Below are 11,069 nucleotides of genomic sequence, written 5' to 3'. Positions count from 1 at the left end.
CCTCAAAAGTACTTAGGTAGAGATATTTGAACAAGGGAGAGGTTCCAACTATTTTCATGAAATTACTGGAAAAGTTCAACCCTCAAAAACTCATTGGTACAGAAATTTGGACATGGAAGAGACTATTTTTCAAAAAGAAATTATGAGCTTCAAGTCTCAATTGTTATTAACATTTTTAATTTTATCAATCTCAAAAAATCATTGGCTTTCATAAATTGATTTGTATTATTCTTTTATAAACATAAGTGCTAAGTTCTAACAATACTACCGGTGAAAACTCCATATGGGAAAATGATCAAGGAACAATTCCTTAGGTTCTCAAATTAAATTAAAAAACGTGAATCATATTGACCAATGAAAAATGCATAATTTTATCTTTTTCAAGAACAACTAAATTTAATACAAGAAATTTAAAAAGAAAAGAAAAGGGAAGAGACTCAGCAAAGTGATGGAAGGGAAGCCAGGGTGGTCTTGGATGATGAAATGGCTTTTCTTTTCTTCTTCTGCATTTTTTTTTCCTCTCTGGAACGCAATCCAGATCACTTTGTGTATGCTTTTTCTTGAAGCTTGAACCCTGGGATTGGAGGACTCATGGGTTATTCCCTGTAGGTTGCGGGGTAGAACATTTTATATTTAATGACCATTGTAGGACGCATGGAAAATCTTGCCATTTGTACAAATGACTTGTACAACAGGTTTCACTTGACATTAGGGGTAGCAATTTTTATCCATATTCATAAACCCACCCATTAGCTATCTTATTTGGATAAGTCTTAATCCAATCTATTTGAATATTTGGGTTAAACGGATAAAAACTCATTGGGTTATTTAATTATAAGGGTCTTAATGGATAAACCCACTAATACCTATTAAAACCTATCTAAAATTCAAATAAACAACAAAAATTCTAAATTTCTAGACAAGCTAAACTTAAGATTACAAAATTACTTTCACCAACAACAAAAAAGTCCAAATCTCTCCCTGTTTGGTTACTAAGAAAGTAGCGGAAAACGACAGAAATAGGAATTTTGAACCTAATAAGATTGTTCAAACAAAATCGGAAACTTTACCACTCAACTAAGCCCAAAAATAGCCGATTTTTTCATTTTTCTGATAATAAAAGCAAAGAAAAAGAAAGGATCCCAGAAAAGGATCACTTTATTTTCTTTTCCTCCATTTTTTGAGCAACCAAACAAAAATTTCACTACCTTATTTTCCCTTAAATTAAAATTGAAAGAGTAGAGCAAGAACGCAAGAAAGTACCTCAGAGAGAGAGTTCCAATTTTGAGAGTGATCAGTTTTCAGTGAAGCTTTCTTTCTCTCTCCACTTGACCTCCAAAAAATTTGAGCTAAGCTAGAGAGAGAAAAAGAGAGAGAAAGAGAGAGGCTAAATCGGACGAGTATGGCTTTCGTTTTCATGCAGACCAAATTGAAAAACCCATCAATGTCATAATTTGACTTCCTTTATTTTCCTCAACTTTCTCAAAAACCAAACAGGAACACAAAAACAATATAAGGCACGAGATCACAACAAACAAGCAGCATTGAACCATAGAAGAGCAAAATATAGACAAAAGTGCTTTTATGCAACGACCCAGATGAAAATTAAGCCAAGAACCCCAACATAAGAAAATCCCCATTTGGTAGCTGTAAAGCTTTAACATTGGAAAACCATAAACAACAAAACCCCACAACACTTATTGTAGCTTCAATTCAAGTATCTTTCTAAACTAAAACTAACACGGGTCTATGAAAGCATGAAAGATTTTGAAATCCAAACAGAGCTAGCTTAAAAATAACTTAATTCACAGTAAATGCATTGCCAAACAGGGACCAAAGCAATTGGAGCATATTTCCTCACCTAGCAAACGGCTCCCGCGAAGATTTTGCGGAAAAATTTGAGATCTAAGAAAATTAGTTTCAAAATCAAAAAGGGAAAGTGTTGAGAAAAGGGTTTGGGAAGAGAGGCAAGGTGCTCTCTGTCCAAATTCTCTCTGTCTCTGTAATTTTTCTTTCACCCATTGGGTTAAATGGTTAAATGGGTGGGATATTAATTAAATGGGTTGGGTTGGTAATAGATAATTTATTTATATATAAACGGGTCATTAATGAATAAATGGGTAATTACACACCCAACCCATTTATGATCCAACCTACCCACTTGCCACCCCTGTTGACATATAGTTAGCAATCACGACCTGTAGCATGTGTAACTAAACAACTTGTACCACTCAAGGATTCTACCCTTCTTCTACCTCCAAACCAAAACAAGCAAAATCCTATCTCTAGGTAAATCCCCAGACAAACAATACTACTACCCAAAACTGATTTGTATGATGAAGCCTTTAGCATTTCTTAGAATCTTTCCTACCATATAAACCTCTGGATCCCAAGCTCATGGTCCCAATGGTATGGCCGGAACAAAAAAATCATCATTGTGAAGATGTTGACGGCTAGATATAGAAGTCCCATGAGAAGCCAGCTTTGATAATCATTAATGTGGGAGTGAAGTACTATGAAATAGAATGGAATCGTATAGTATCTGAACTCAATCAATGGAGCAGGTACCAGAACTGCAGCAGTAGCCAAGAAAAATGCTAACACCCATATCTTCCTCTGAACTCTCCCTGCCAATGAAAGATATAAGCACCCTTAGTGATGCAGAAAGAAACTATAAATGGAAGGATGCAAAGATTCAATAACCATAGCTTCATTTGCTCCATTTTCAGTAAATGTTGGAAAGAAAGTATTTGTGACAAATATTGATAGGAGCTTGTACTAACCCAATGTAATGAAGATGGAAAACCATGAATAAACATAAGGCGGGACTAGAAGGTATTTCATTGACCAATGAGCATTGATGACCTTCCGCCAGAGATAGAATGGGTAATGTCGATTATCAGCAATAAGATAGGGATGAGCTATGCTGAAACAGTCATTAACCATGTGAGGAAACAGTAACATAAACTAAAAGTACGTCAGTTTTTGCAATCTGCTAAAGTAAAAAATACCACTTAAACTTTCCCCCCTTGGATTAGAGAAAATTGTAAGAAAAACTTTTACAGGACAAAAAGGGTCTATAGAAGGTAAGTGAGATAGCAAAAGGCACTCAAAATAACCTTTCATATAAGAATGCTTTGGTAAATCCACCACAAGTAGTAACAAAACCCAATTCACACCCATAAATTTACAGATCAAAACCAGGAATAGCATTCTCTTCAATTAAGTTTATGCTAGTATAGTAGTATTTCTCTAGAAGCATCAAGTTCAATTAGGTGTAGCAGAAAAGTAAAAAAGATCCCTATAGCAATTTGCTCAGGATACTAACTGGTTCTCTGACCTGAAAAAATGTACAGAAAAGAAGCCAGCAATAACAGCTACGAAAACTTGAAAGAAACTGATGAGCCTTCTCTTCCAAAATGACCGGAACAGGTCCACAACTTGACCTTTGCTGCAGTGTAAAGGAGCCACAGCAAGAGCAGAAACCAAACCAAAATACATGATCTGTGCAAAATGTGGAGAAACTGTGTGAGCTTCTTTTGCACCTGCCATATCAGGACAAGGAGTGAGAGACAAGCAACAAAGGCCCTTCATATGCCTCAAAGTTAAAAGCAACATGAACAATACCTAGAACTACACTCCCATTCCAACGGATAAAAGCCAAAAAAGCCACAAATACCACGAGAAAAGGACTAAAGGAAACCAAAAGCTCCCACTTCATATACCATAATGCTAAAAAGATGACCTTGACCTCATCAAGTAAACCTGCAACACAGTGCCAGTAACTGAATCATAAGGAATAAGGATCAAGAACAAAAAAGTATAGATAGTGAGGGAGAAAGAACCAATTTGGAAAACTACCATATCGGCAGGCTAATCTTCCATTACTTATAGAAAATGGAGAGTAAATCTAGTAAATTAACTTTCATCATAACATAACACAATTACATATAGTACAAATAACAAACCTGATGAGTGGTTTGTTGAAACCAAGCTTGCACTAGGCATAGAATGTTTATCAGTACCCAGGGAATTACTGAACTTTCGCAGTCTCAAATTTGACCCTGATGTAACATCATCGTTGGAAGTTGATCGATTAGACTTCCTGATAGCTGTGTCGATATCATTTACTTCGACATTATCTCTTGGACGGACCAGAGTAACATTTATAACCCCAGTGCATGCAACGAAAAGCATCCAAACTATATTTGTCTGACGAATGACAACAGCCAAGGCACCAAGCTGCATATAACAAAATGAAATTAGTTTACCACTAGAATGAAGTTATGTATTTCTTTGTTTATGTAATCTGTTGATTTTCAAAAAAATTTAATGGTTAATGGAAAAAGACTTAAGCTAAGTACCTTACCACTGCACTTAACCAGTAATTCTTCTTCAAACATGCAAGATACATAGCAAGCACTGCAGTAAGCGATGCAACATCTGTATAATAGAGAAAAGTGAAGAACCAGTGAAGGGGATATAAAGCTAGGACCACTGCAGAAATTGTTGCTTTTCCTTCGCTAAAAGTTGGTCTCAAGAGGGTAATAATGTCATACACAAGAATACTGCATAATACTGCCAAAACACCATTTACAGATCGAAGAATCGCAGTGGTGCAAACTTCAGAAAATGATGAGGCTGCTTGTACTATAGACATGCCTGGAAACAAAGAAGCAACATGGACAAGTGAAAGGTAGTACCTGCAAAAGTTTTAAATCGCATGTATCAACCCCTTTATCAAAATATTTGTTCTGATTAGGACTAAGCTAACCCAATAACTTACTGAGACCTAAGCAGCCCTTGTGTGTTATTCTGGTAAGGCATTTGGAAATATATGGAGCATGGTAAAATCTTCATTTTAAACCCCTCAGCTGAAAATAGGCGATATCCTATCACATGCATAAAATGATATACCAAAAGAAAATCATTCTTGGAACAGCTTAAAGGTCAAATACTATTTCCAAGCAGCTTACTGTTTCATCAATAAATAGTCACGGTGAAAAAAATATTATAATATATAATACCTATAAACCCCACTTCCATACAATGTTTTCTTTGCTTTGTGCCCTTAATCCAGAATACAAGTTCAAGAATAGTAGAAGCCACATTCAAGCTAATAACCATAATTTCAAAAGCAAGGTACAAATTTCACATTGTAACACCAATTAATGAGTGGAAGTTAAATATGACCCACTTCAATCTCTCATTTTATTAAATCTTTCTTTGTTAAGTTGTCCATTCAAGGTAATCCCTAATTCAGCTATCAACTAGTGGAAGTTCAAATTCCTCAACAAAATTATTAAAATTTATAAAGAAATAAAAAAGAAGAAATGCAAAAGGTTTAAGAGGACGTACAGGCCAGGAGGGGTGGTAATCATGGGATCCCAGCTTCTGAAATTGCCAATGCAGTACTGTTGTGCTTGAGGTATGTGGAATATTTCATCCTATGCAATCAAGAATATAAAAATCAGCCAATTTTTCAAAAACATTCATATTCTTTTGGGTTTAGGGTTTGGGGCTTACCATGTAAGGCTCAGGAACTATATGGTTAACAAGGATAGAGATAGAAATGACCCACAAACTCACAATCACTGCCACAGCTACTTTTCCCATTTCTCTCTCTCTCTGTAGCTGTCTCTTTCACAGAATCTTTGGAGCTATAAGAACTGTGCCGGGCTCATCCTTCCTTTCACTCCCAAGTCCCAGTCCAGCTCTCACTCATGTACGTTCAAATCAAAACTGGGTTCTGAGGTATTTCAAAAGAAAGTCAGGCTTTTTAATTAAGAGGCAAAAGGAGAAGCTAAGCTCTCTGTTTCAGCATGGTTGTATTCAATCTGATCCTTTCATTATTATTATTTTTTCCTTTTTCTTTTAGGATATGCAATAATGAATTTAGTCTGATCCTTTTCATTCTTTTTTTTTTTTTTCTCCCCTTTTTACTCTTTAAGATATGTATTTCAAGTAGATGCACATCAATGCATTCTTAATAGTGTTAGCACAATCTGAGCTATATTTAATATCATAGCTAGTATCTGCAACAAATCATTTTGGAAACTCCAAGTAAAAGTTTTGAATAACATGAAAAAATTTATTAGGATTAAGAAAATGTAAAGAAGTTTGCAGTGAAATAAAATCATTTTACTTTCATTGGAAAAGAAGGCCGGCTGCATATCAAGTAGAATTTGACAATGTGGCATGTCTGCCAAGTTATTTTTAGCCAATTCAAGTAGCTATTGCATGTAATGGGATTCAACTAGTGACAATATGTCATCCTAATTTTGAAATTTTATGGAGCACATCTGTTAACGGTTAGCAGTATTTGGAAAATGGGGAAGAAACCCAATCCAAGCGTTTGCCAATTTAACAAGTCAACATTCATAAGCAATATTATCATTTCATTCAAGAAACACCCATACAAAAAGGTCACAAAGAGAGAGGATAAAAGAACCAATCCAGTGAAGGGGGAAAAAAACTCTTTAAGCGGAAGACAAGATTTTCAACAACAATTCAAACCACGTAATAAAGAGATCATAAGATAAGTCAAAGTCAAAATTATAAAATGGGAAGTAACTTAACAATCATGTGAAAAGAAATTCAAGAGTACCAGAAAAAAGAAAAAATAAGTAAAGAATGATGAAAAAGGGAAAGAGTTCAAGAATTATATTCTTGCCCATGAACACCATCAAATTAACAACCAAATATACCTGACAATGACATCAAAGAAAAGACTTGAGAGAGACTACAAAAAAGTAATAACACAAGGAACAATCCCAAATCAGCTTGAAATCAAATGGGAATGTAAATTAATTTCTAAAAGCATGCACTTAAGCAAAGCACTGCCTACTAACCTAAGATCAACTAAACGAAAGAAAATGTCATAAATTATCTACACACACAAAACTTCTTATGAATGCAACCCAGATCACCTAAAACAGTTCATTTCCTCTGTTTTCTAAGTGGCAAATCCAAACACTCCCAAACTAACACACACCCCAAAGAAAAAGACCTTAGTGCCTTAAGCCTTAGAATAAATCTGGAAAAATATGCATTTTCCACCATAATAAATATGAAAAAAAAATTGCTCTACACATTTGTTGCACGCATATGACTTAAAACCAACATATAAGCATATGAATCCATGATAAACCCAAATTTCCTCCAAGCATATTGATATATAATGAACACACACTTCATCAACAATGACACAGATTATTCGACCATAGAAACATAGAAAACTGCTTCTTAATAATATAAACCAATAAATTCTAACAGGCCCAACTCAACCAAATGATGTTCATAACAATTGCCTATATCTCATCCATAGCCAAAGCTTATGCAGATAAATAAACAGCTAAAACTTAAGTTTTTTTTTTTTTTTTTTTTTTTTTTTTTTTTTGGGGGGGGTGAAGAAACAGCCAAAACAACTTATTAGTTATCTCTCCGTTTGAAATGGATCCATTTTATGGTTTAGATTAAATATTACAAATCTAAAGATGCATATAGTGCCACACCATTTCAAAAATCTCCATTTGAAATTTATCCATTTCATGATTCAGATTCAATATTACAAATCTAAAGGTGTATAGAATGTGGCACAGCATATAAAATCTTAATTGTGAAGTGAACTCTTTTCATTTCACGTGAAATGGAGGGGATCACAACATACAACCTCATACAACCAAACCTATCTCTTGTAAAACAACACACACACACACACACACACACACACAGAGTTCGCCATAAAAACGCAGCTTCACCCATCACAAATTTTAAACCCAAATACCCCAAAAGCAAAACCCAGTAGTACCAAGCATAGTTTTAGCAATACAATCGAAAATAGCTTAATACATATACAGAAACATCTAATGCAAAACCAAATATGAAATGGGCACCCTAAAAGAATAAACTTGGCTACAATTAACTCATTGAATATCCTTGATTAATTAAGTTTTATATCAAAGAAAACCAAATTTTAAAATTTTTCGAAAATAATAATTTTTCTACACATTACTCACCGCATTCCATTCAAAAGTGCGAACATGTGATGGTAATGGCATGTGGGGAATAGCATTTGATACTAAATAACACAAATTGAGGTTTTAGATGCTTCTGTTCAATAGGTTTATTAAACAAACAATAGAATAGATTAACAAAATTTCATACCCTTTTGGCCTTTGAACGATGCGAAGCTAAGCTAAGCGAAGATGGCAGTGAGTGGGTCGAAAGCTATCAAGCGTTTGTGTTATGGACTCTGAGAGAGAGAGAGGGAGAGAGAGAGAAAAGCTGTGTAATAAGTTGGGGAAAAATAACATGGTTTTTACTTCCAATGTGTGGGTCTTACGTTGTGTGTGTGTGAGAGTGGTTAGTGTGTTTTTTTTTTTAGTAAAAAATAGAGAAGTGTGTTCTCCTTTTATTTATTTATTTATTTATTATCTTTTAGATACAATTGTATTTCAAGTTCAACCTAAGGTATCTCTCCACGATAATGATGATTACCTTCAAGTTTCTTATTCGATGAAAAAAAACTTTACCATTAAATTGATTTAAGAATTGAAGAAACGAGAATTTGGTATTAACTCAATTTTTAAGAGAACTCACATCATGATAATACATACATAATAGGATGAGATAACTAAATTAACCGCAATTGAGTGCTAAGTTAAATAAGACCTCGGGCTTGTTTTGGGTTTTAAGCTCAAAACTTAACATTGGGCCAAACTCCGAAGATAATCAATGGCTACTAGTGCATTTTTTCCTGCTTCCAAGAGAAACGAGGCCTAAAATTTGAGAAGTAAAGTTTCTGTGATAAGTGAGCTTTGATTTATGCACAAAGATGAGAATAATATAAGTCCAATAGTGAGGAGTGTAAAAAAAACATTGAGTCTCCAACAATAGAAAGAAACAAAGCATTATACTTCCATGGATTAGGTGAAAAGCAAAAATAATACACGTTTGGTGATAATATAAAACTGAAACAAAACAGTCTCAACACTTATGGTATGATTGTGGGTTCCAGTTAACTCAATTAATAAAGTCTTTGGGTCCGTTTGGATTGAGCTTATTGTTGCTGAAACTGAAAACTGAAAACTGAAAACTGAAAACACTGTAGCAAAATAATTTTTAAATGTGTGAATAGTATCGTGGGACCCATGAATAGTGCGTGAACAGTACATAAACAGTGCGTGAATAGTATTTTTTGTCTCCTGCACAGTGCTTTTACTGTTCACGTGCAGAGAAAAAAAAAAAAAAAAAAAAAAAAAAGGCAGGAAAACGTAGAGCTGAAACGCAAGTTTCAGCTCTACCCAAACGGGCACTTTGATAGTTAAATAAGAAATTTAGGGTTCAATCTTCATTTATACCAAAAACCGATTGGTATCTTGGTTTGATGATAAAGACCATCATTAGGAGCGAACACTATAGATTGAAACTCTCTCTTAAAAAAAAAAAACACTTAGGGTCCGTTTGGGAGTTTATAAAAGAATGGAATGGAATGGAATGGAATGGAATAGAATGGAATGGATTTAGTAGGGAAAGGAATGGAATGGAATGGAATGGAATGTGATTTAAAAATCTTGTTTGGATGTTATAAAATAAAGGAATGAAATGGAATGGAAAGTAAGTAACACCGTTTGGGAGTGACATTGGAAGGAATGGAATGGAATCATTTTATAATAACATTACTATTATACCCCTCATTTTAAAGAACATAAAAAATAATCAATGAGAATTTATAATTGCTTTGAAATGCTTAGTATTTAGTGGATGATATGAAACTAGTTAGCCACAATTGGGTCTGTGTTAGATTATTGAATTACAATATTGTTTTGTCAAGGTGAATAGATTGTATCACGCTAATAAATAATTTAACAGATGAAGATAATGGCATGAAAAATTAACAATAGTACAATTTCTTTATTTCAATTTGCAAATCTTTTTTAGGGGCTGCTAGTTTTAGATTGGATCTTTTTTGGCTGGTATGCTTTACAATGGATTTGATAATTTAATACATCTCCATCTCCCAATTTCATTAAGGAAAAAAAAAATATTGTAGCTAAAAAACAAGTTATGTATATTTCTATGTTGTAAAGCAATTCATGCATCACATATTTATTCTCAACAAAATAAATATTGTCTAACAATGCAAACAAATATCTTTAAAAAAAAAAAAAAAACTCCGGTAATGAGTCATGCCAAAACAAAACAAAATAACATAATCTATTCCAAAACTAAGGTCGGCCTAAAAATCCCACACTTTTTTAATTTTTAGGCCTAGACATCAGTGTCAATAAGACACATTTGCGCTCATGATCTGGGCAACCAAAGAACATCCCTTTATATATTGGATTTTCCATCAAAAATATGTAGACCTCAGGCATAAAAAAATTTATATTAAAAATAATCTACTCCAACTTATTAAAGTTCTAAACTACTATTATTTTAATTAAAATACTTTTCATTTTATTTTCTTCTCATTTTAAATTTTTTTTACTCTTGATTTTTTCTTAACCACACACCTGTCCTTGTACACTAATGATCTGGGCAGAGTCATGTTACTCGGTCCTAGGCTGAATCATTTTCATGTTCAGCATTAATAGTAAAAAAATAAATTTCTATGCTAACTCAGTGTATGATTTTCTGCAACAGTGCATTACTTTCTAGTTTCTTCTCATTTAAATTATTTTTTACTCTTGGTTTTTTCTTAACCACACACCTGTCTTTTGTCTAAACTTGTACACTAGCTTTTGTAGACATTTCCTCTTAACCATACATGTGGTGAAGCCTTGGAGCTATTAACTAATTAGATGGTTGTCTTAAAACTACAAGTGTACGTAACACACCACTTGCTTCATAAATAACAGAAGAATCAAAGAGGAAACAGAGTAAAAAGCAAATTTGAGTTCTCTAGCAGTTCTCAGTTTCAAATTCACAGTAGTTCTACAACAGTTTTCCAGCAATTCTCACTTTCAAATTTCTAAATACAATTTTTTTTTAGCTGTACAGGTAACAACAGTTTTCGTTTCTTTTCACTTTCAAGGTTTTTTCGTTTCTTTTCACGTTCAAGGTTT

General features: G+C 33.8%; 1 protein-coding gene across 5 annotated transcripts; it reads right to left on the bottom strand.

Moving 5' to 3' along the window:
- Positions 1 to 356: 356 nt before the first annotated feature.
- Positions 357 to 8,346, bottom strand: LOC115995298 (dol-P-Glc:Glc(2)Man(9)GlcNAc(2)-PP-Dol alpha-1,2-glucosyltransferase-like). Of its 5 annotated transcripts, XM_031119811.1 has the most exons (11): positions 8,167 to 8,346; positions 5,527 to 5,749; positions 5,359 to 5,447; positions 4,560 to 4,703; positions 4,365 to 4,443; positions 3,969 to 4,242; positions 3,628 to 3,765; positions 3,341 to 3,545; positions 2,784 to 2,926; positions 1,264 to 2,627; positions 359 to 603 (listed from the first exon to the last, which is right to left on the bottom strand). In XM_031119811.1, exons 2-10 carry the CDS (start codon positions 5,614 to 5,616, stop codon positions 2,368 to 2,370), a joined length of 1,422 nt encoding a protein of 473 aa, XP_030975671.1. In that variant the 5' UTR covers positions 5,617 to 5,749; positions 8,167 to 8,346; the 3' UTR covers positions 359 to 603; positions 1,264 to 2,367. The 5 variants fall into 5 exon arrangements, with proteins under 5 accessions (XP_030975670.1, XP_030975672.1, XP_030975671.1 ...); XM_031119807.1 differs by having other exon boundaries at positions 362 to 603; positions 4,370 to 4,703; positions 8,167 to 8,345; XM_031119809.1 differs by having other exon boundaries at positions 362 to 574; positions 4,370 to 4,703; positions 8,167 to 8,345.
- Positions 8,347 to 11,069: the final 2,723 nt, after the last annotated feature.

This window comes from Quercus lobata, chromosome 6, assembly GCF_001633185.2.
Source record: "Quercus lobata isolate SW786 chromosome 6, ValleyOak3.0 Primary Assembly, whole genome shotgun sequence".
Taxonomy (NCBI): Eukaryota; Viridiplantae; Streptophyta; class Magnoliopsida; order Fagales; family Fagaceae; genus Quercus; species Quercus lobata.
The sequence above is the reverse complement of the archived record's forward strand: the minus strand, read 5'-3'. Positions and strand labels throughout refer to the sequence as shown.